The 25,975-nt window shown below is 39.2% G+C and overlaps 1 protein-coding gene across 6 annotated transcripts in view; it reads right to left on the reverse strand.

Moving 5' to 3' along the window:
* The window catches only part of PLPPR5 (phospholipid phosphatase related 5), a 94,088-nt gene that overhangs the window by 39,270 nt on the left and 28,843 nt on the right, over window positions 1-25,975 (reverse strand). For 2 of the 6 annotated variants that reach the window (XM_063345276.1, XM_063345278.1), the window contains exons 4-6: window positions 20,092-20,268; window positions 18,344-18,463; window positions 2,585-2,686 (exon numbers count right to left, since the gene is read on the reverse strand). In XM_063345276.1, coding sequence (XP_063201346.1) covers window positions 2,585-2,686; window positions 18,344-18,463; window positions 20,092-20,268 — 399 coding nt within the window. Of the gene's footprint in view, window positions 1-2,584; window positions 2,687-7,483; window positions 9,695-12,934; window positions 13,206-18,343; window positions 18,464-20,091; window positions 20,269-25,975 lie in introns of those variants that run through there. The other 4 variants (XM_063345279.1, XM_063345281.1, XM_063345280.1 and 1 more) reach the window with 3 other exon arrangements.

Raw genomic sequence — 25,975 nt, forward strand, 5'->3', positions numbered from 1 at the left:
CTGAACACAAGAGCAGGGCTCCAAAAAGACCACACCTCCTGTGCCAGAGCTTCCTCAGTCTCATGAGTGACAGTGCCAAGAGAGCCATGAGAACACTGCTGCCCGGCCCAGGAGGTCTCTCCCTGCTTTTAGAGAGTCTCACATTTCTCCTTGCCTGTACCTCTGCACTGAAACCAGCACTCATGTCCAGTACTGTACAAACTGGCCAAACATCATAGTTCCACCACTGCCACAGGGAGACAGGAGTCTAGGTGTCGAAAAGTGCAAGGCAAAGCTATCTACTTGTCTATGATATATTCTAAGCCAAACGCTAAACTGCAAACCAACATGAAACAATGAGGCAGATGACATGCTTAAACACTGCTGAAGTGTAAAACTCAGCAGAGAGAAATGGCACTGCAGGGAAAGCGAATTTTTTTTAAGCTAGATTAATGTACGCTGCAAAGCTCTTTATGCCATCTGGTAATAAGAGCAATAAAAGACCAATATGGAAGACTGAATAAGTTCAAAAAGTAATCAAGAATAAGAAACTGGCATGTGAAAAAAAAAAGACGGCATCTGTTACAGAGAATGAATGGAAATCACATCTATCTCATACTCAAGGAATAAGAAATGACGAACTGAAAGCCTATTCTGATAACATACTGTCCTGGAAAAGGGCTATGCCAGGACATCTTAAAGCTTCTGGGAGACACAGCTGATAAATTCACATGATAATTCCAGTCTCCATCTGGCAGGTGAAAGAGCCTTTCCTTGTTCCAGGGCTAACCATTGATCTACGCAAGCTTGCTGCCTCCTGTCACAACTAAGTCCGTCAGGAAGAATGATACCAACATAACAATATAAATGTGCAAATATTCATCAGCGCCTAAGACCATGGCCCGGTTTGCCACAGTATGCTGTTCTGCTGAAGACATTTGGTATCCTTCCACCCTAGTAGGAGGGAGCATGTCTGTGTATCTCAGCTCTAGCTGCAGAACAGCAGTGACGGGGGAAGCTGCAGCTCTCCTGTGTCCTCCTCACAACTAATGCAAAAGCTGTGTCTGAAGCCTTGCTAATGGACTGTGAGTGCAGGCTGGAGTGGGGGCGAGAGCAGAGGAGAGATGCACAGGAGAGGAGGTACTGGATTCGCATTGGGTGGCCTACATTTGAGGTCTAATTCAAAGCTTGCGCAGGGTGGGGTATGAGTTTCAGAAAGGCTACCTTTCCAAGTAGGAGGACACAAGGTAGCTGAAGGGGAGTGATGATGTTTGGGATTTTCCTGTTGCCTCCCATACATCTTTTTTGGTGATTCTCTTTGAGTAGCTCCAAACAAGAGGCTTGCTTTGGAAAGGGCCATTTGTCATATGGGAGTGCTGCTCCCAAATACCACATGTATTTGAAAGAATTAACAAACATATGGTCTGATTTGTAAACGATAAAAAGATAAAAAACCACGCCTCCTACCCTCCGCTATGTCTCCTATTTAAATCTGGAACAAGTCCCCTGACTCCCACCCAGAGTTACACAAACCAGAACAGACAAGAGCAGTACCTAGTCCTTTCTTGACCAGTTTTCTTTTCTCCTATATTGCAGAAGGCATGATAGACACAGCCCTGCACATCTTTGCTTTCCCATTAGTTTGTGACTCGTCACAAATTCAGGCCATACTTGTGCCTGTAAACTTGACTGTCAGACCACTATCTGTAGGATCCGAAGTGTCATGAATTAATCTAGTATAATCTATTTGCTTTACCAGCTGTATAGGAAATTCTTATCCACTGTCTGTAAAGTCAATGCATGTTGTATCCTTTGAAATTCCACTTGTATTCAGTGGAAGCATTTAGCTTAGATTATCTCACTCACATTTATTATCAAATTCTCCATACCCCTTTGTTTTTTCTGAAACAATTTAATTTTTTGCTGTTGCAGTACTCCCATTAAAGTAATTGGTACCTCACGACATTTTTCTACTTTCATATTCATATCCGCACCTGAAACATTTTATGTTGGCAAAAGCCTAAGTCCAACTACACTTGCTGGTTATTACACAATGGGACACAGCAATATGTAACATCTAATGAGAAAGACAAATGCCAGGAGTGAAAAAGTGAGGACAGAGCACAGAGCCATATAAGAAAAGCAGCAGGTATACTAAAGGCCAGTGAGCATGAACAGGAAAGTTTTAGTATTATTCTCTTCTGTGTTGACAGGTATGTTTCCCAGCAATCTTCCTTCCCACTGAAACCACACCCATAGTGAAGTGAGTGGTATATTTGAAAATCAAATCCCACATGAGATCAAGCAGTTCATAAAGAGCCTTGCAGCTGACCAAATCCTTGTGGCATCTCCCACCACAGTGTTCAAGGCTTGTAGAAGCTGGCTCTTCCATTGAGCCTATAGAGGTGACTCTTCCCCTCAACTATGAGAAGCTTTTTGTTTCAGGTTTATAGCAGTATACAGGTAGAAGTGAGTTTACAATCCCAATTTTCAAAAGAAATGACATCCATGAGAGAGATTTTCTTAACCTCTACATGCAGATCACCAGATTTCTGAAGAGAAAATCCATTTTTTTCATTCAAAACTGCAGAATACAGCCTTTTACCTTAAATATGCAGAGAAGGCAGGTCATCAGGCAGCAAATAAAAAGCAGCAGCATAGTGTCCAATGCCATGGGAGTACCGACTTCTCTTAATCTGACAAAGAACTAAAGATCAGATAACATCTCGTGATTATCTGTTCTTCTAAGCAAAATGGTAATTGACTGAAATGTATACATTGTAAGCAGGCAATATTCCCACAGGAGACCCAGGATGACAGAATTCTGTCACATAGTCAGCTGACATCACGTCCCTACTCACTTAGTTTCTTTCCTAAAAAGACTCAGCGTGGGAAAGCTCTCACCCTCCATTGACAATATATAGTTTGTTTAGTCTTTCTATTCCCCCTCTTCCGTGCTGATGCTCGCTGTCTTTGAGTGTGACTCCACAGAATAAATATAACACAAAAACGAGGACATTCTCTGTTTCTCCCTGGAAGACTATATGCTCCAAGATTACATCCTTATAACGTTTCCTCTAATGGCTCAGAAAAAGATCGGGTATTAATCTCAAAAAGGATCTATCACATTGTCTTGACAACAATGCAAAATATAGCCAAAAGGCAAGGGTCTTGTCTTCTTCCTGGTGTTTCCTACTATGATTAGCTTCAAGTCCCCTGTCTTCAACGAGAGCCAAAGGGGCTTTTCTTTTGTTTTCCTAAATAAACACTTCATTCTCATCACATCAGACTTATTTTTAGAATAATTGAATAGAATATCTTTAAGTTGTCAGTTGCCACTGTATAAATAGAGGTTGCTAAGGAAGGAACAGTAGCTGCTTCCTTAAGCAACAGTAGCAAGAAAGGATGAAACAGCAGATGATTTCTTAGCAGAAACAGCAGACTAAGAGCAGCAGTTCTCCTCTACTGCAGTATTTAAAAAAATGTAGAAATGCCATCCACTAAAGTATTGATATTTTAAGTCAGAAAAATATAGATCTACCTCGAACTGGTACATGTCCGGCTTTAAACCCAAATCTGTTTGTACCATACTAAGATTCTCAGCGAAGAGCTGCAAAACCTCAAGGCTGATTTTCCTTAGCATTGACAATTTATCCCTTAAGCAAGGAATATTTTTAATGGGCTACTTCAGTTAAATTTCCTTAATTTCATTTTATAGCATTCCTTTGAGGATGGATTTGTCAAATAGACATTTGATAAGAAGAACGACTGAGGGAGCTGGGGTTGTTTAGCCTGGAGAAGAGGAGGCTGAGGGGAGACCTTATCACCCTCTACAACTACCTGAAAGGAGGGTGTAGAGAGATGGGGGGTGACCTCTTCTCCCTGGTGACAAGTGATAGGACGAGGGGAAACGGGTTCAAGTTACGTCAGGGGAGGTTTAGATTAGATATTAGGAAGCATTTTTTCACTGAAAGGGTTATTAAACATTGGAATAGGCTGCCCAGGGAGGTGGTGGATTCACCATCCCTGGAGGTGTTTAAAAAAAGGGTAGATGGGGCACTGAGGGACATGGTTTAGAAGTGGCTCTTGTCAGGGTAGGCTAAAGGTTGGACTCGATGATCTTAAAGGTCCCTTCCAACCTCAACAATTCTATGATTCTATGATTCTATTTGCGAATGAGCGACAGAAGGCATTTTCCCTGCTTCTGAAATTCATCCCCTTCTCATTTTGTAGCTCTTTAGTTCTTATTTTACAGTTGTAGACATGTTTACTCTCTTTTAGAGCTGTTTTCCTACTTCAGAGCAATCCTAGGAATTCACAACATAAGGATCTCACATTCAGAACCACATTAAAGATCGTCAGCAAGGTTACAGTTCTCTGTAGCTGCAGAAAGTATGTATTTAGGTATAACATTGTTACTTAAGGAGATATTTGTCAAGAAAAGGGTTTGGTTTCTTACGTTTATTTATTTATTTAGATCTGAATGTTGTCCGATGAGAACACTGGTGCAAAGAATTTGTTTTTGGGGACTAAAACTCTTTACTGGGGCTTCTACTGAAGCCCCCATCTTAGAGGATGGATTCAGTAATTTCACAGTTGGAGATTACTGTTGTGCCCATTCTTAATCACTTCCAGAGCACAAGAGCAGTGCTCTGCACCCACGCCACTAATGAAGCCACTAGCAGATGCATAATTTAGAGATGATTATTCTGCTGATGTGATCACTTCATGAAGCTGGCTGCCACATGCTGTTCTGGCTGTAGTTTGTAGGGGAGGATATTACAACAGTAGAGCTTCTCTGGGAAAAAAAAATGCTTAGGACTTGTCCACACAGAGGACAACTCAGGATGGTTTATCTGAATTAGCTACAGATTTCCTGTGGATTAGTTAGAATCATGTAAGCTCTGGGTGTATACTCTTATTCAAAATTAAACTGTCCTAATTCAGTTAGATTAATTTACTTCCAAATGTTTTACACAGCTAGTGATAACACACCATGAGCAGAAAACATGTAAGAGTACCTAAAACAGTCTGCCTATGAACATGGGTCGCCCTCCCCTTATGCCTCATGAATATCACATTTCACAGCAGAATGTAGTATCAAGAACTGACAACTGGAATGGAAGAAATTGAGTTCAAGGGCATGATGGACAGAGAACTGGATGTCACCATCATCTTCAGGAAAAAAGCAGCTGGAGCCTGGGCACTAGCTGGCTATATTCCTTCCAGCCAGAGTGATCATCAAACATGCCTGGATCATGACATCCTTTTAGGCAAGTGTGAGCTGAGCATCTCTGAAGCTAGCCTTAATGACAGCTATCTTTTCACCAACTTGTCTGGGATAGTATTCATCAGACACTGGGGACAGGTTTTATACAGGATATGCTGTGCTTCCTAGGATTCCCTACAGAGAGAGAACTAGCTCCAGTATTGAGCAGGGAACAAAGTACCTAAGCACTTCCTCTGTGCTGGAAGTGGACTGGGTCTTCATGATGAGGCAAACATAGGCAGTTTAGTATCAAAAGCAAACCTATGAGAGTTGTACCATGGCATAGCAACGCAGCGAGTGCTGAGGAAACAACCAGGCTTATTACACAGTCACACCAGGGCTTCCAATTCCCCCTTGACAGGAGTTTTCTGGAGCTTCCTTTTCCCAGAACATCAGGTCAAGCCTAAAAACCCCAAGGAGATTTTTCATCCATCCTCACACAGGTGGGGATGACAAAAATGCAACTCTGTGTTCTAGCAGTAAGTCCCTGCTGGCCAATAGCAAGAGTAAAGCTTGCCCAACCCTAGGCATGCAGTGGAGGTTCCAGTGAGCAGAAAGACTCTGAAGCTTTACTTTCCTTTCCTTTGTGGAAGTCCCTGAAAACCAAAAGGCCTAGAAAGCGGAGAAGGCCAAAAGCTGAAGCCACGATAGGTCCCCATTCATTTAGCTTTCCACTCGTCCCAGTGAGAACTAGGCAGCTGCTGGCTCCAGCTGCAGTTGTGCCTGTATTTCACTTTGGGGTAAGGGCATGGTATCTTGCCTGACCTGTCCAGTTTCTCAAAGATACTTGAGGGGAAATGAAAAGTCCTAGTGTGCAGCAGGAAACTCTGGTGCGTTGAGGTTGAGTCTGCTGTCAGAGGCAGCGCCTGGTAAAAATGCTCTTGGTATGCTCAGAGGGAAGTGCTGCAGGGCTGAGGGGTCTGGAGGTCTGCTTGCCCTTGCGCCTGCAAATGGACCTGAGTGTCCCCAAGGCCATGCAGATGGCCAGAGATGTATTTGATCAAAACAGACTCAGGTTATACGTTTCTAAAAGGTAGTGCACTCTGTTTTCTGCATGGCAAGCCTCAGAAATACCAAAATTAGACTTCAGAAGAGTATAAAAAGCTCCCTGCTAACATAGTGTGCAAATGGACTGTTGCACTCACTGTGATCTTGGACAGCAACAAAATTCGAGGGCAACAGCAAACAGCAAAGCCTCAGAAATACCAAAATTAGACTTCAGAAGAGTATAAAAAGCTTCCTGCTAACATAGTGTGCAAATGGACTGTTGCACCCACTGTGATCTTGGACCGCAACGAAATTTGAAGGCAACAGCAAACAGCAAAGAAAATTGCAGCTGAAAAATACCAACATCACCCTCCTTTAATACATATTGTTAAAATGAAAAGTTTTAAAAGCTGAAGAGATGTGAGCCCAGATGCTATCACCGTATGTCTTACGTGGTTCATGATTACGAACAAACAGCAGAATACATATAAGGGATTCTGAAATGGTATGGATACGAGCCCAGCTGGTGTCCCCATATGCCTTATGAATTCCCATTTTTAGGAACACAGCAGCATATAGCATTAGAGATGCTTCTTAAGCATCTCATTTATAGATAGAGTGGAGCTGTTTCACTGAAGTACACAGAGAAAAGGTCCACAAGGATCACAAAACCAGCTGCCTTCAAAATCACTGAAATGCTTCAACCACAGAGTTTTCATTAGGAATCGCTCTGCAACAGAATATTCCCTGAATGAGGGATGATGCTTGTTTGTCATACGCTCCTCACTGAGGCTCTTTTAAAAGCAGCCACCATAAAGCCATTTTAATCAGAAAATGCTAACTTACTTTTGTTTTGGCAAACTGCTCCTATTGACAGCTTTTTCAGGTCCAGAACGGAAGAGCGAAGGCCCAAGCTCCAGGGCAGTGGAGAGGTACAGGTGTGGGAGAGGTAAATTCTTGCCACTTCTGAAAATCAATCAAGGTAGGGTCTGGAGCTTGTCTGGTCCACATCCTGGGGAGAGTCCCTCACCAAAGGGCTGTGGACTCTTCTGCAATACAGCTCTTCCTCTCCTGCTTTTCAATTTCACCAGAACCACCTCTAAGGGAAGGTAGTTAACTGTGGGGATTCCTGGTTAATTGTGAAAATACATCACCAAATGCAGTTGACTTAAAACCATAATTTCATTGTATGTACACTATTAACCAAAATATATCTACAGCAGGTATCTAAAAAAAATACACTACATATGAATGAAAAATTATTTTATTTAAAAATACATTATACAGCAGAGTGTCTCTCTTTGTATTCTCACTGCTGGTTCACAGAGATAATATGATAAATTTAACCCAAATATTTGACTGGGAAAGATCCTGAGAGAGAAAGAGACCAGTTACAAGCTGATGATATACAGTACACTGAAAAAGAGTCATCTCTTTTAACATAAAAGAATCTCTTGGTAATCTTATAAATCAGATATAAAAAACGCAGGTTTGCTACCATGCAAAAATGAGTGAAGATTTCATTTAAATCTGCACACGGAGAAATCATTAGTACCTTGGACCCTAAATAGCTAGACTAAGAGAAGGGTAAGTGTGCCTAACATGGTGATACAAACTTTGGACCTACTACAATTTTGTAAACACAGTTGATAGTCTAATAAAGGTGGAATTTCAATCACCTAAGTAACATTGTTGTAGCTAAGGGCTCTATTCTAGGACTTTTCTCCCCACTGATGTATTTCTTCATTCTCTAATTTTCAGCTTAGGACAATGACTGTGAGATATGCTCTACTGCACTCAAAGATGACTTGGCCTTGCCCTGTTTTGCCAAGCACTATTTAGGTACTTGTATTTTAATGAAAGCAGAGGTTAAAATAAAAAGTAAAAAGCAAGCGTCGCCTGGATGTGGGAATACATTAGAATTCATCATAGAAAATACATACCTGATTCTACAGCCTTATGTTTCAAACATCTTCTAACAATGATTAATGCACAGGAAATACACTGCATTATGGAAAATTTAAGGCCCAGAATGTTCAACAGCCTGCACTGAACATTACTATTCTCAATGTGTCTATAGTGCTAGTGTTGTATCAGCTGTTGCCAGAGGAAAATTTTTTGGCAGATGTTAACAGCATCTTCAGCAACTACAATATCCAGATCCATTTGGTGCTCAGTTTTCATAGGACAACTTCACTGTGAATAGTCAGCAAGGCTGTCTTTTGAAGGGGAGGCTCAATTTGATTATTCACAGTGATAACAGAGATATAATAACATTGCCTGATGTTGAAGAAAAATCAATTTGTCAACACTGCACAGACTGACAGGATTTTTTTGCAAATATGGCCCTGAAACACAAACAGAGATAGAAAGATTTGTAGACAGAAAGTCTGCCTGTCCTGGTCACACAGGCTGAAGAAAATACATAAAACCATTTTGTTTTTTCCATGAGTGCTCTGCCATGAAAATGGAGAGTAGAAGCTCATATGCACTTTCTCACTAAGCCAGTGACCCTCTTCTTATTTTAGCACCCATTCTCCCAGCATAATATCAGGGTGTACAACAAGTATGAGAAGATGGTATGAGAAGATGCGGGCTTCCTTGAATAACTTGTTTAAATGATTTATGAATAGCACGGCCTCCCATCAGATATGCTGAGCTAAGAACGGAGCCCTTAACCTTTCACGGGATATCATTAGTAATAAAGAATATATCGATGATCAAACTTTCTATATTATTTTCATTTCTTTTAACCTAGATACATATATATCATCCAAGACATTCAAGAACTACAAAACAACAATTCAACTACAATTATGTCAGGAAAATATCCAAATAAATAAACTTTTAATTATGATACAATACTTATTACAGTAAAAATTGGCATTTTTTTTTTTCTCTTCAAAAGCAGAAGCACCAGTCTTACATATAACATACTGTTTGAATGATATCTTACATGGAATACAGCGTAATACAATGTGCAAACAGCATTTTCATACAGAACATAATATATGTCTAGTTTTTATACACTGAAATTGCCTCAAATGGAAACACGTTCATGCTGAATTAAAAATGTAGATTTCAAAAATCAAAGTCAAATCAAAATATGAAGTACTGTTGGAATAGGTACATGAACCATTAAAAACAATGAGAAGCCAAAATAGAGGGTATTGTCAGATAAATATAATTAGTGCTCAGTTTGTCCCATTCCATCAAAAAGTAAACAGTTAATATTTTTGCTAGAAAGTAAAGTGACGTTTTAATATTTAAGAATTCTTCAAAATGTTGGTATCGTTTTAATGATGTAAAAATCAAGTCAGAAATAGGACTTCCAAAAATTTCTTATTTTTGAATCACTGCAATTATCATGTGTGGGCTGTGAAAAGAGATGAAGTCCAATGGAGTGAATATACATCAGCGTCAACATCATGTGACTTCTGCAAAGGCCGTGATGTGGTTCTACGAGTTAAAGGAAAAACAAACAGATAAAACCCCAGAAACCACACAGATAGACATCAGTCGCCATTGTGAAAATTTTTGCCTCTTGTGCTTTAGGGACAGCCTGATGCTTGGAGACTATTGCAGGACGATATAAATAAAACTGGTTTTAACTGCAGTGCTCTCACTCACTCCCATAGCAATTCTTCCTTAACTGCTGGAAGACGGGATATGTAAGTACGCTGAACAAAGTAACTAAGTGTGATGGTTCTACAATATTTTAGTTTTAGATGGGGTTTTTAAAATTAAGTAACAATGTGAATAATTGAGTTAGCTGCACTTTTATTGCTACCTTATTTATAATTTAAAACAAAATTCCTAGAACTTAAAATTACAGTTTCTGACAGATTAAAATATTCTATTTCAGTGTGAATACAATTTTAATGTTGTCTTTTTTTTTTAAAGATTAAGCTGGATGGCATAGAATCAAGTAGTGAAATGCTACAACAAAATTGCTTTCAGCGGTTGAGGACTCATATTCAAAATTTCTTTTTCAGAATCACTACAGCGTCTTCTTCATTTCCAATACTATTCTCCTTTCGAACATGAAGACGTGTATCAGAGTGTGATTATACTACATGTGACTCTGCACAGTAAAACTGCAGCATCCCGAAGAGCTTTGCTGCTTTTTCATGCTCTCACCTATGCAAGTGCCTCTGCAAACATTTGGTAGGTGAAGACTCAACTGCACAGTGATGTGCAGGATCCAAAGGAACCGCACAATCCCTTTAGGCACACAGTACCCTTGTCTGCTACCATTTTTTATAAAGCATGCTATGCGTATGTTAAGCCATGTGTTTGCTCCCCAGCACAACAATGCCCAGAGGGAAATAATACCACACAAAGCACTGCAGATTTCTCTCATCACCTCCCCTCCTGGAGCAGACCAAAGTCAGAATAGAGGAGGTGTAAGGTTTTTTTGTTTGTTTGTTTGTTTGTTTTTTGTTTTTGTTTTTTTTTGTTTTGTTTTGTTTTGTTGGGGGTTTTTTTTGTTGGTTTTTTTTTTTGCTTAAGGGAAGTTGTTCTAAGTCCTCCAGAAAAATCCCTTATCACACACCACAGAAAGCGCTGGAGAGAAACTGTGGCCACCGGCCACCACACAAGTTTCTATTTCTCAGTTCTTCTTTAAACTGTCCGGATATTTGCCTGTGCAGGGGGAGGCAGGAAGGCATCTTTGATTTTCACATTACAGAAAGGAATTTAGAAGTACCCTGAGTGAGAGCACAGGAGAGCTGCCTCTTATTTCCCCCTCTCCAAACCAGGAGAAGGAGCTCTCTTCCCCTTCCCCTGTAATATGCATTTTAGCTCTAGTAATGTTCTTGCTGTATTTTATGACAGCTTTCATAAGAGAACACCACCAAATAGTACGCATCTATGTACATTCTTCTCCAAAAGCGAATATATTTTAAATAAATAACAATGATTAAGCCGTAGCCAGCACATTTCTTAAAAAAGCATTAGAAAAAAAAAAGAATCCTTGTGCAACTTTCTGTGAAAACATTTTCAGTAAACAGTATTAACAAATGTCATTGTTTCCAGATTTTGATTCTGCCGAAGAAAAGCAGAATTAGGTTTCCTAATTAGAAAACAAAATATTAACATTTCAAAGCATTTTAGTTGGTTGGCCATCTTCTGCTTTCAGTACAGGAAAGATGATACATTAGGCAACCTCAATGACTCTGGAGTCGCTGTGAGGCTATTACGACATTTTCCTCACAGTATTTACTTTATTTTTCCTAATTTAGACCTGAAAATTATCCTGTCAACTTAAACTAGCATCAGTCTGAAGTTATTCACTTTGTTGATAAGATGGTTTAAAAATGAGGAATTAGATGAAAAAAAATTCCTTGTTATTTATTCTAATTAGTTCTTTCAAGTCCTGCTACATGCTATCCCTTTCTCTATGTGACATACATTGGTTTGTGATGCAGAGAACCAAATGCTCTCTCATGTGGCATTAATTCAGGACTGGATAACTATTACTTAGGAAAGGAGAATGTGGTTCACACTCCTGCCAGCTATACTTCCAAAATGAGCAGGTCACCATCTTTGGAAGGACGTGCACAGCATGGGATATAATAACAGAAAAAAAATCCCCCTTCCTCAATAAGTCCTCAGAGAGAATTGCTAAGCTACCGATCAGAGAGCTATCGATTTGGACCCTAGTGAAGATTTGTCAATTCATTTCCAATGGACTCTGCGGGGTGATGCATAACTAGGTCAAAATTAATCACTTGCTGATGGCAAGAATCACTGATAAAGATTCATGCAACTGTCTGGGTATTCATGCGTTTCATATGTTATCATCTCAGGCAAAACCACAAATAAAACTCTTTACAGAAAAAAAAAAAAAACCAACAGCAGCATCCCTCTGGAATAACTGCATTTCAACTCTCTTACTCTGCTCTTTCACTTCTGCTTAGATTTACTGTGACAAAGTTCAGTGTGAGATACGAACCACTGTCAGCAAACAGATTCACACAGATGCAGGAGACAAGCAAAAAAAAAAAACAAAAACATGCACAAGACCTCAGCTTCTCCAACTCCATGGGAAATGGCTTTCCCTACAGTACTCAAAAGAATTAGGATAGGCCGAGGCTCTGCTCAACGGCAGCAGTTTCGCAGACAGGCACACCAGCTTTTGTATTATTCACTCTAAATTGACAGTATCAGCCTGGTGTCAGCACCATGTGAACAAGGCATGCTTCAGAACCATGCTCTCACACCACTAACAGAAAAATGAAAGCTACAGGCTAAGCCTTGAGTGCAGGTTTCTGGGGGGAAATGATCCTTATCTGTATATCGTCTGTTAAGATTTTAACTAACTTCGGTTTAGAAGCGATTCTCTTACGTTAAAGCATTGAAAAAAGTCCTTGACAACTTTGTTGTGGTTTGCAGTTTTCATTACATATATTAAGTATTTTTACCTGAAAATTTTTTTGTTCTGCTCTCATGAATACATTTAGAAATATTCAAAAATAGTCATCATCCTAAAAAAGATTTTTCCATCTTTGAAAACAGGAATTTGAAAAATTGTTTGTAGTCCTTCACACAGTGGAGTTTGTTAAAAGAAACAGAAAAATAATACTGTAGTTGTTCAGGCAAATGATAATTTATCATACAACAATAATGTTATTATACAATTCTCTGGGTCAGCAAAGTATATTTTATGCGTTTACAGGGTGAATCACATTTTTAGAGAAAATAATGAATTCAAGCGAAATTCCCCATTTAAAACGTTGCAGACCTGCACAGAACGCTGCCGCCACACCGCATCTGCCTTTGCTTCAAATGCACACACACACACACACTCATGTGCGTTCTTGCGCACATATGTTTATTGCCTTATATGAAGATGCTCAAAACGGTCCATTCCTGATATCCAGGAGAAGAACCTAATGATGCGTGCTTTGAGGGAGTTTTGTTGCAAAGGATCTTCTTGATGGTTATTAACACTTTGATTCTGTAACACCTACAACACGTATATTTGAGGAGGTCACACTGAATATATTATTTAATGTCTTGTATTTAAGTATTATTTTATGTGAAAATTAGAGATGGTGATCGCAGTTTGCATTCAAACAGAAATAATTCTTGTACAGTCCTCCAGAACCAGATTTAAGCAGAAGAGTAGGACATGAATGTGAATTCAAACGCTTGACATCATTGAAACAAAACTGATTATGGTCTTTTATGAGCTGTCTCTCCTGGGTACGTGTTTCTGTGTGTGAAACAATGGTGTATTGTATCTCCTTTAACACACTGTATTATCAAGAGAGAACCGTTATGACAACAGCAATCTGAAAACATGCCTATAAGGTAATGTCAGCACACGGACTTTAGTCAAGCTCTCCTGGAGATACACATACATGTATTAAAACACTGTATGGATACCTAGGTACACTTTTGGACATCAAGCACAACAGTATTTGGATACTTCTCAACTAAAATACTTTCAGGCAACAGAAATGGACGCAAACTCTCTCCCCCATTTGCCCATAGTATGATGAGCTAAAATATCTTTGCGTTTTGCTTCTAGCCTGTGAGCTGAGGGCTGGGCGATCAGTCTCCCTGGAGAGCGCCAGGGACCAGACTGGACTCCCCAGGCCACACGGTGTGTACACAAGTGCACATACCAATGAAAGACTTCTTAGTAACAAAACTCTTAAGACCAAAGAAAAAGCAGTAACACCGAGAACTAAAATTAAGAATACCCTTTTCTGACACTGTGAAGAAGCTATTCTATGTCTTGTAAATAGTCAAGATGGAGTAAATAGAAAAAACATTATACCTTAAAAACAGAAGGGGAAAGCTTCCCCAGCCTAAAAATACTACCAGAATCCATTGCAATATCTATACTTACTATGTTAAAATGTTTCATCACCAGCATTACCTTTGGCACGTAAACAATATACCAAGAATTATAGCGTCAAACTCAACAAGATTTTTGAGACAATTAACCCTGATAGTCACTAGCAATTGCTATGACAGGCAACAGGAACATCACATTTTGTGAGAGTAATTCCAAATACTTACCAACATTAAAACTTAGCAATGGCTGTACCAGAGAGAGTGACCCTAAACTATCTGTTTCTAGTTCACAGTCATGCTGGAGAGTGAGTCCTATGGATGGAGTATAAGAAACCCCATTGTAACAAGGAACGGTGACTGTCTTTCAGAACATGGTTTGGACATTGCTGACAGAAGTAGCACTATACAGGAATGCCAAGCAAAGACTTTGGGGATAAATGCAGCTTAGCTGTTAAACAGGGCACTGCAAAGAACCCACTGTGCAAATAAGTAACATTGAACAGCTACAGAAAGCACTGCGGATCAGACACAGTAACAGCCTCATCCCACAGGAGATGAACCATAGTGCCTCTCCTAATCCAACGCTTCCTCCTAAAACCTCTTACCTCAGTATTCTATCTACTGGCTCCATTAGTCCTAAAATTCTCCATGTTCCCTTTCTATTTGATTTTTTTCAAAGCCAGACTACTTACTAAAAAAAAAAAAAAAAAGCTAGGAGAGTCAGTGGCTACAAGACGATGTCTATGAACCCTCTCTGTAAATCCTGGCCAATTTCAGGGGACTTTAGCATGAAATAATGTCAGTCTCCCCTGAAAAGGAAAAAACAGTTTGTGACTGCACTGGATGAAGCTGAACTTTAAACTCTTCCAGATACCACTCAGAATATCCCTATTTCCCAGTAAACTCTTGCAAAAAAACAGAAGTCTCTAACCTTGACTGTGGCAGGAAGAGAACCTCCTCTCTACAGGAGTGCCAGCTAACTGAAACACAAATTGTCTTGTAAGAGATGAAGAAGGTCAGAGACAGGAGAGAAAAAGGAGCAGATGGGTGAGTGATGAGGTTTCTTGGCTTTCATTCTTTTCATTAATTCTGAGGATGGATGTAGTTAAGGTGAAAGCAATAAGTCTGCATTGCTGAGCCAGCTCTGGCAAGGATTCTTCAAGGAGACACTCTGCAACTATGGCTCATTGGAGTGCATGAGAAGTGGGTACCCATGCAGAACAGCTTAATCATCTGCATGCATCACAATTAAACAGAAGTGCCATGCAAACAGCAATCTACCCTTGTCATTAACCAGCAGCAGCTCAGTTCAGAATATTACAAGTACACATATTCATATTTAAGTGCACTTCCAATGTAGCTCTTGACCTCCACCAGAACTCAGACAATGACAGCACGGAGAACATGCCAAGCATGCCAAGAGCATTCGTTCTCCAGACGGAAAGTGCACTGGAATAGCAAGTAGCAGATCTGGAAACACAAAAATAAGGTGCTTCCAGGTCTGTGTGATGCACCATTTGCTTATTCATTTACGGGTGAATTTATAGCAAAATTGAAATGAGTGAGGTCCCATCTGGTGGGCATTTCTAATTAAGTCATTCTTTAAGACAGCATCTTTGAATTTCTCGCTCCCAGATACCCATATAGCTATTATTTTTAAGCATCAATAAGAGAACTGCATTGCTTCATGCTAGCACTGCCTTAGCCCATGATAACTTCAGTCCGTCAGGATTTGTGCTACTCTTATAGTAGCTAATTTCTGACAGTAAGCTGTCTTTAATACTGACACAGGAGCTTGCAGACTGAGAGTAAGGAAAAACAGATTTAAAATAAGCCAAATGTAAATGTATATGCATTCAGAATATGGAACTGGAACAGCCCTAACTGAAATGTAGTGAAAAGTAACTTACACATGGCTAAAGCAGGCAAAGACAAGTAGCACACAAATTATTTAGCACCCCCCTCTCTCCAGAGGAGAGCAAAGGATGTAAAATAAGAAGGGAGTTAAAAAACAAAGACTAAGTTAATAATTCCTGTAGTGATGGTAGCTAACTGAGATGGCTCAATTTAGACCTTAGGTCCATAAGTATTATTCTTAGTGCCTTTTATTTAACAGGGTCTGGCTTCTATCTAAAACTTCAGATTAACCATTAAATAAAAAAGAAAAAATCCACAAAAACTCAATAACTAAAAGCACTCCGTAACTTTTAAACTTTTTAAAGCACTGTAACTTCTTCATCAATCGTTTGCTAATTCAAATTTAAACTTTCTGAGAGTGGAAACAGATGAAACCATTTCCCAACAAATAGCAAAGTCTCCACATTATTATCCTCCCATCTCATCCTCTCTGTCTGGAAAGGATGCAAAAGGCTTTGCAACACAGACAAAGATAAACCCATACACTGAGATCTCACCAAGTGCAGTACCCTGCGGAAAGGCCTTGATTTAATTATCTAGAGAGAAGTTCCATGACAACAAACAGGTACCCTCTACTGCCATAGAAGTATAGGTTCAGATGGAAAGAAGCTCGCTCATATAAGAGAGTCCTGGGCAGTTCAGAAATAGCAGAGGTCATCCTTAAGCAGAGCAAACATTATTCCTGACACGACCCTCCCACATTCTCCCAGAGCTTTCCCCACAACATCTCAATCTTGCCTAAGCCAAGTCTCAGGAAAATAACATTGTTCATCGTGAGTGAGAGGGCATCAAATCACCTAGAAACACTAAGTTAACATGAGGTCTTTATCCTCAGAAAACAAATTAAAAATTTCAACAGCCAGAGAATGGACATTTATCACCTATGATGGCTTTTGAGCCACAGAAATGGCTTCCATTGCAGGAGAGCCTCACACATAAATAAGACATGCTCTTATTAATGTGGTATGTCCTCGGCCAACTGACATCTTGTTTTGTTTTGACATTTTACAGAAAGCTTACTGAATGGATTATTTTGAAGACACACATTCATCATCTAAATGCTTGTTCAAGCAAATGAGACTTTGACCTCCTTATGACAAGATATCAGCAGAAGTAGCTTAGACACATTTGGTTCAAAAAGGTGTGTTAGATCATTCTGAAAATAAATCTTCTTTCCCTTCAAGGAAAGGAATAACAAACCCAGGGCTAGCAGCAATTCCTACCAAAAGACAACTTCCACTACTTCCAAATGACGAAGATTGGTAAGTGGTTAAAAACATTTCTTCTTATGTTTAACATGAAGAAAATATCAGCAGTCATTTGGATTTAAAAGAATGTCATAGAAACATACTTTTGGTGCCCTACGCAGTGCAGAATTGTTTACTATCTTCAAACGTGGGCGTAATACAAGAGATTTTAACAAATAATGACAGACAAAGTAATTAGAAAAACTAGATTTGCTTTCAAACTTCGCATTAGTGGTTCAAACTTTCCCCCTGGTAAAAATGCCTAGAATGTTTTCTCTATTTGGTTACACTATCTATTTCAGTGCTTCTTTGCTCATAAATTTGTTCAGACATAATCTTACCTAACACTTACACAGTACAACATAATCTTCAAAAACCACAAATTTTTATTACAGGAAACTAAAATAAATTTTAAACACATTACAATACTTACTCATGCAAAAAGTCTTGGCATACCCAGGAGACTATCGCTAGCATGCCCTAGTCAAAAAATTCTATTTGCTTTGGCAAGAGATCATGGCTTTCGTGTAGTTACTCTATGCTTCAAGTTACTCTCCAGTATTATTATATTCATTAAGTTGCTTGCTCTGCTAACGTAGGTGTCAGATCCCCAGCGTTTCCAAGTGGGTGCCCTGTCCTGAGGCTAGCACGTACCAAATGAGAAAAGCCCCACAGCTGACCCAGAAGGGACTGCATCCATGCTCCACACTAGCCTGAGGACGTAGCCCAAAGAAAGAGGATAAACCCTACTCCTAGCTGAATTGCATAACCTCTTGGGCTCAGGGGTTAGATCTTCTAAGCACTTCAAGCTCTGTAGACTCTCAGCCAAAGCATTATTTAAACTTACTTGAGTAACACAAGGAAAGAGGGCCTCAGATCTGCTCAGCCTGACTCCATGGACCTAGCGGTGGCTACAGCAGTAAAATGGACTGATATTTAGCGATTGTTCTTGGAGATGGCACAAAGAGCCTCCCAAGGAGTGTCTCCGAATTAATTCTTCCCTTCTTTCTCCTTCACTGCCATGTCTCCTTACTTTAAATCTGATTACTTTGGCACTCTTGTCAAGATAGTTTGGGATCATCCTTACAAGAAAGCTACATTTTATTTAATTGTTTTTAAAAAAGTCAGACATTACCTTTTCTAAAGGGCTTTCTACTCGGGGTATGCTGATCATGGGCATCTGGGCCAGATTATCCATATGAGAATGTTCATGCTCTGGCTGACGTCCTCTGAAGTTATTTACCACACAAACAACCTAGAAGGGATTAGAAGATAAACAGAATAGCTAAGGAACAACTCATTTTTTTGAGCTTTGATCCTGACATCCATAATTAGGCAGAACTGACACTAGCTTTAGTCACAGCTTAGAGTAGAAACACAGAAATGTGAAGTTCATGTTTTACAGAAAATCCTTAATTAATATTTCAAGACAAAAGACTTTCAACCAATTTATTGTTACATGCATCATCTGAGAACCGAAAAACCCTCTTATCTAAAAGCAAATCCATTGTCGAAACTGAATAATAGAATACCAATTATTAGCAATGTCATGAATAGATGTCCAGAGCACGTGCAGCGGAGTATGGTAATAGCTTGCAAGTCTTATGAAGGGGCAGTACCATCTAAGTTTTGATCATCCAAGACTTTCTCAAATGGAGAGTGAGAAAGGGGGAATAAGGCGGCAAAGATCATCCCCAGGGTTGAACTAAACTCTAAATCTGCTCAGGTCAGCAGTGACTCTCACATAGGGATTTAGGAATGTGATATATACCACTTTGTTAGTGTTTCTACTAATGCAGACACTCAGCCAAGTAGCAATGTTTACCCATTGTATTTTCTTCAAAACACAACTAAACTTGATGTCATGCTACTCGAAGGAGTTTATGCAATATACATCACAAAATATAAGAAAAAAATGCTGGGACAGATTTCTATTCTGTTCTTTTATGACTTCAGGGGCACAAACGAAGTGGAAAAGCTTCTTAAAAACGAATAACCAAATATAACTTCTGGACGCCTTGTGTGGAAGGGAATGTTTGGAAGTGCAAGCAGGTATATTTTAAAGGAGACCTAAAGCTGCACTGACATTTCTCAGAGGAGTGAAAACACCCACCCTTAGCCATCCCTGGGAGAGTTCTCAGCCAAGCCAAAGCTTCCGATCCAAGATCTTGACATCAAGACCTTGTGATCCAAGAATCAAGCTCAAAAGTGCTTTCACGGGAAAAAAATTCAAAGATGTATTAAGTACTATTACAAGCTGCCAGGCAGACAAACAGTAGCGACTATTCTATGCCACAGTCTTGCACGGAAGTTATCAGTGAAGGTGATTAATAGATTAGTAGCAGCTTCCTGACACAGACACTAGTCACTGTGAACTGTGACCAACCATCTGGTTTTACAACACAGTTGCAGAAGGAAAAGGCTAAACATGGGTATTCTTTTTTTGTACAGAAAACACAAAATTTCAATGTAAACCTGAAAGAAATAGAGTTAAAGCTGGAAAAGAAATGCTACTTATTCTCTGATCAGTGTAGGTACCACTACACTGAATTTAAAACTTTATACATGAAATCATAACTAGATGTTATTCTGAAGGATATAAACTTGCTTAAAGTGGGGCTTGATGCAAAAATTCTTGGTTGAAATTCTACGATCTGGTTTATAACGAAGTCAAAAGAGATCATTTGATTAGTCCTATTTTGACTTCACATTTCTTAGTGTATGTAAATATAACTAAGAAAACCGATAATTCATTAAAAACAAAAATTAGAAACACCTTTGTCATTTAGTTGTTTGAGCAGCCAAGGCTATCAATATCGTTTTAAGAGATACAAAGTTATACACTGATTTTTTCAAACAGAAGTGACACAGATATACACTTACCAAAAACACTGCTATAGATATTCCAATTACAAATCCTGCTATTACATCTGACCAGTGATTTCGATACTCTGCTACTCTGTTGATTCCAGTAAGGAAAGCCAAGCACATTAAGCCCAAACACAGAACAGGTTTTGCAAGCCTTGTTCCTCTGGCTTTTACTGTGTTGGTAATATACATCTGAAAATTAGAAAGGAAGAAAGTGTAAGACTGATGGAGATCTCCCACTAATTGGTGAATAAAATCTCTACATTTTGTTTGAACAAACTGCGTGTATTTGGCGCTTTTTTTTTTGGTAAAAAACCAAGAAAGTAGAGTGCTAGATAAAGTCATCACACTGTTTTCTAGGGTTGTAGAAAAAGAATTAGACCACACAGCAAAATTACATTTGACATGAACCTGAAAAGCCCCTGAAAGAACAGGCAAATTAGACAATCCTATTCTATTACTCCCAATCTGTGTATTTATTTGTGCACAGAGGTAGAGACTGATTTTTTTACTGCGCAGCATTGACAATAAGAAAAAAATCTTTACACTGAAAGGGCCTTGTTTTTATTAGCAAATGCCTTTATTTCTCATAAACAACTTCTTCATGTGATTAACTAGAGATTTGTCAAAAAGCAGTGAAAATTGAACTAAATCCCTGTATCTACTTTTATAAATAAAGCGTAATAGTTTCAACCAGTGCTGAACCAATACACCCCTGTACTTCACAGATGGTGACTGGGGATGTTTAGTACCAATCCCCCCCAGCACACAAACCAATCTAAATGCAGAAACTTTTATGCTTCAGACTCCGAGAAATCGATCTGCCCTACTTGCAGTCTAACTCTCCCTGTGCAATACTACTGAATTAAAAGCACTGTCTGATGACAGAGCAGCTCTTCTGCCCTAAGGGTGCATTAGTGACTACTAGGTTTAAGTCAGCACTTTCCAAACTCTGATGTGCCAATGGAAGAAATGAATACCAAGGCTTTGAATCTCCATTCTCTTGAATCTTGGCATTAAGGTTGCTTGAAAGTTCCTCCCTGAAAAATTATACTTCATCTAACAAAATTTTTGAGAAAAAAAAGTATTTACTTTCTGTGGAAGAATTTTTTCTGCAATTAAACCACTGAAATCCCTAAACTCTTCACATTTAGACAAAGAGTTGAAGATTTACATTGAAGAATGCAAATGTTTTCTATGGAGTTGCACTAGATACTCCAAGTGTGTAATACCATCACTTTGAACTGCAAAGGGAAACAGATGAATCTGCACTGAAGAACCAGTACCTTTTTGACCAACAACTGGGTAGTCCTTTGGGTTTTTTGTAGTGTCTGAAACTTTAGCTGAATTTTCTGGGTAATCAGTTAGGAAGTGCTGCATTAATCAAGTCAAGAAGAAGTTTAGGAAGCGTGGTTACTGTTACGACAAATAAAGTGAAGTAGTGGTCGGAGCTTGTCTGAAAAGAGCAACATCTGCCAGTAATCTTGTTCAAAACACTAGAGAAAGATCCATGGCTTAGAGGATGAATAAAAGCTTAAGCTTCAAATCACAGCAGAGTACTGCAACACATACATCTTCAGTGGACCTTAGGTGATGAACAGCAAAGCTTGCCATTCACCTAATGCAGACAGAGCAAAGGTTTGAAACGAAGAGCTTTGGGGTGTATCTCCAAACCATATTTCTCCTCTCTTCTTCCTAGACCATTTAAGAAATAGCATTTTTCTCTTTACTGACTATCATTTTATCTCAGCTCCTTATATTTTTGCAGGCTCTCTTCAGTGAGTTACTCTTACCATGCGGAATGCTGATAAGACAACTGCAACTTTAATTTCCACCTTTTTAGCCCCACCGGTTTTCTTCAAGCTACAGACAGAGCAGTACATGCTGAGTTGCTCAACAACACTCTATTTTAGTGACTCTCATCCTACTCCTGGATAGCACCACCATTATCCACACTCACACTACATGTTAGAACATCTGGTGCTGGGGAAAATATTCTAATATTTTGAATACACAGCAAGATCACCAAATTTCAAATACAGCTTGGGTGAAGTTGACACAGGGAAGTTGGCAAGAAGCTATCCTGCATTTAATTCTGTATTGTGGTATATTAAATCAAAATGATTACTAAAAAGGAAAAATCAACTCAAAAAGAGTGTAGCTTGCTCACGACAGGTCTCGGTGATACATTTCTGTGATCTGTAACACCTGGTCATTGCCCAAACAGGTTATCTCAATTTTTATGAAGTCAAAACACATTATAATATAAATATTTGACTCCGCATTACTTCAGTCAAACTTCAACATTTTTTATACAAAGCTAAACTGAAAAGTGCCCTGCAGAAAATTCTTAGAATCTTTTCAAAATCAAGCATGTCCTTCAAGTCCCTCTCAAACGAAGCACTGAGTGAGCAGAAACAACTGCAGACTCATGTTGTGCCTCACATGAGTAATAACTACCTCCATTTGCTGAGTCCCTTCCTATATGTGCAGTCAAGATTGTCACGCCCAGTCCATTATTCACAGTAACCTGAAGGTTGTGCCAGCATAGGTACCATTTCTATCTTTTCTTTAAAGAACAGGTAGTACTGATGTTAAGAATAGTATTATATTAAAATATATATTAAAGAATCATTAGAAACAGGGTAAACTTTTCCTGAAAAAAATGTAGCAAAATTTGCTACATTTGCTCTCTGTATATTTGCAAAATTCTACATAGCAAACGTAGACTCTTCCAAGGCAGGATTCATAGATGTCCAGTTTTAAACTTGACCTCTTGCAGCTCTAGTACAATATATTAACACAGTCAACTCAGTTAAAGATCTGATTTGCATTAAGAATAAAATATAATTAAGTAGTTGTTTTCTTCTTGATTCTGGAAGAAAAGATATAAACCAGCACAGTCAGTAATTGACAAAGAATGAACATCTTGAAAAGATGACAGGATTTTTCTTCTCTTACTTTTCATAAATATTAAATGCAGTATCAACAAAGGAAAATAGCTCAGTGATTTAAATGACAATGAATGACAATACAAATTTTTACATGGCTAAAGATGTTTACTGAACAAGAACATCTCAGTTCCTTTTAAGAACAGAAATTGGGAGAGGAGGAATCTAATTAAAGAAATATTTTAAATTAGTCAACAAGACAACGAACAGCAGTCAGATTTTGTATGTAAGGACAAGGACTGATACAGTAGTTAGAATTAATTTTGCAGGGTGCTCATTCTCCTGCAACATCAGATCAACGATGAATCTTCTCCTGATAAACTTCTGCTATTGCTTTTTCTTTTTTCCGAAATAAGATTTTAGTATGAAAAAGACATAAAAGCGACACCAGCAAGTAGACACTGGCAGAGAGTCATATCTATATACCTGATCATTCTATATACCAACATTTACTAGATTTTTCAGGAAAACACAAACATTTCACTTTCAGTCTTCAAGATGATGGAAGCAAAGTCTCCAGAGAACCTCATAAATTGAAAGTAAAACTTTAATTGAAGTTGTTTTGAAAACAGGTATTTGAAAGAGTCAAAATCACCACCATTCACCAAAGACAAAGCAACCTGTGAGGCTTCTGCCATGACTGTCTGAGGTCATAACATAAGGAATAATCATAGTGTTGGCACTTAGGTTGTACTGGGAAAGCTTTCAAAAGTGTCATGTTGTAAGCCTGACTCATGTGAAATATGTCCTAAATCTAGTGCAAACAAAATGATTCCAAAACACCTAAGAGAAGAACTGGAATTGTGTGTCAAGTGCAGGACAAAGTGGCCTCCTGGGCTACGCTGCAAGCTCTTCCCGGTTGTCTTCTTTCAGCTATCTTTAGGCTCACCCACACACATCTCTGTGCACACAAACAAACACACACGTAACAGGTCCCACAGTCCCATTTTAGTTTGAGTGGAGCTAGTCATCAGCCTGGGTGCTCCAGCCAGGAGGCAGGTTAATTTTCCTAGCTGATTTCATCAACCTGGGGCCCAGGGATGCGGGGAGGAAGATCCCCTCTGTGCTTGCTGTTTCAGTCCTCCCTGAAGCAGATGGTCTGGGGGACTGACAAAGAGACAGACCAGTCCGTTAGTGGGCAGAGAATAGTGACTCATGCAGCGACAAGCAGAAAGAGGAAGGAATCACTGTACAGGCACCTATCCCAGGCAGCGCTCCAAATATAAATTATCTCATGTTTTGTTTTGATTTTATAATGTTCTATCATTAAAGAAAGAATCTTGAACTATGCAAGTAATATAAGAAATGTTATAGATGTTCACCTGAGGAACTGTGAAATGTTCACAACTTTCAGTATTCATCATACCTACAAGAAAAGAGACACTCAGAAATGAAAAAGCTGAAAAAGTGGTGGGCTATAGTAGATGGTAGTCTATAACCAGGTTCACTGTTTAGTTAGAATCCTGTTTGATAATCTAAAAGCTCTTCAGCTTGTTTGATTAATAATTACTGGGTCAAATTATTACTAGAGCAAACCACAGCCATATTCTCAAATCATCTGGGCCTTTCTGCAACTGCCCACTGGAGATTTTTTTAGTGCTTTTGAAGCCTCCTCCAGCTTTCTCCCTAAGTTTTGCAGTAATTACTGATGAGCCTAGACAAAAATTTGCTTTCAGAGTTAGGAGTTTGGGTTGGCAAAAGGAAGAGAAAGCTCTAGAAATGCTGGATTTTACTCTTAAGTTTCCCACAAGTTCCCCACAGTCATAACTCTATAAACAACTGGAGAAGGAAAGAGGTATCCTTCAGTGTACGAGGTCTGTAAGATACACCTAAATATTAATTAAAGCTGGTTCAGTCTACAGAGGTCATTATCTTGAGCAATTGAATTGTAATGAAGAACTGACAAGAAATATCTAGAGATCTTTAGATAAATTCCTGGATCAAAGTGTAATGTTATTTTACTATCCAGCCTGAAAGTAACCAATACACCCAATATATGAAGCCTGTGATACAAGCTGTACAATCAGTATCAAGGGATACTTTTACCTGCTGCACCAGATACTGGGAAGAAATTCCACTTCCCTAACACTGTCCCTGAAAAGCAGCCAAAAGAATCCTTTAATTCTTCAATTTCCTAACAAAAACCGGACAAAGCCGACTCAGTCAGGTGGCTCTGCTACTCCTTTTCCTCCTGAGCGCACCCTAAAGCCTACCAAAGAGAGGCCTGTCATACCTCTTCCAGCTGCCCATTGAGCAGGAGCCAAACAGGCACTTCAAGAGAAAGGAGAAGCGAGAGGAGGCCTACATCTAAAGACCGGATCAAGGAGCGACACCGAGCAGAATGTCACCACGTTGCTAGCACTGTGACCCAGGCTGCCTTGCTGTCTTTTTCCAGTGACTTAGAAACACAGCAAACTGCAAAGACAATACAGTAGAATGCCAGGAGCAAGAATCTTGCAGAAAAGATGATCACAGGCCCAACAAAAGCTCTTTAGGGAGGAAAAAATTGTCATCTTTACCTGCTAGCCCCGCCTGAGGCTGTAGTTGAGGCCAAGGGCTCACAGTACAAGGCAAAAAACGCAGCCTACAGACCTAAGGGCTACGTCAACTATCAAAACATTAAACCTGCTCCTATATCAGTCCAAATCCAAAGCAAGTCTGAAATGTAAGCAGTAACACCAAGTTCAAACACTACCCTACAGACAGGTTGGCTGCCAACTGCTCTTGTCCAATGCAGTAAGAATAACAATAAAAAAAGCAAAATTTTATAGAATGACTTAAGATTTGTCTTAAACTACAACTAGCAATGATCAGTCCCCTAGGTCTGCAGCACCAAATGACAACTGTTAGTCATGAGTCTCATATTTAAATCCATGGGAATAAACTGACTAAATCTTCATATATCACTTTGAAATCCTACCCAAAAAAAAAAAAAAGACTCATGACTT

The sequence above is a fragment of the Chroicocephalus ridibundus genome, chromosome 8, assembly GCF_963924245.1.
Source record: "Chroicocephalus ridibundus chromosome 8, bChrRid1.1, whole genome shotgun sequence".
In the NCBI taxonomy this organism is placed as follows: domain Eukaryota; kingdom Metazoa; phylum Chordata; class Aves; order Charadriiformes; family Laridae; genus Chroicocephalus; species Chroicocephalus ridibundus.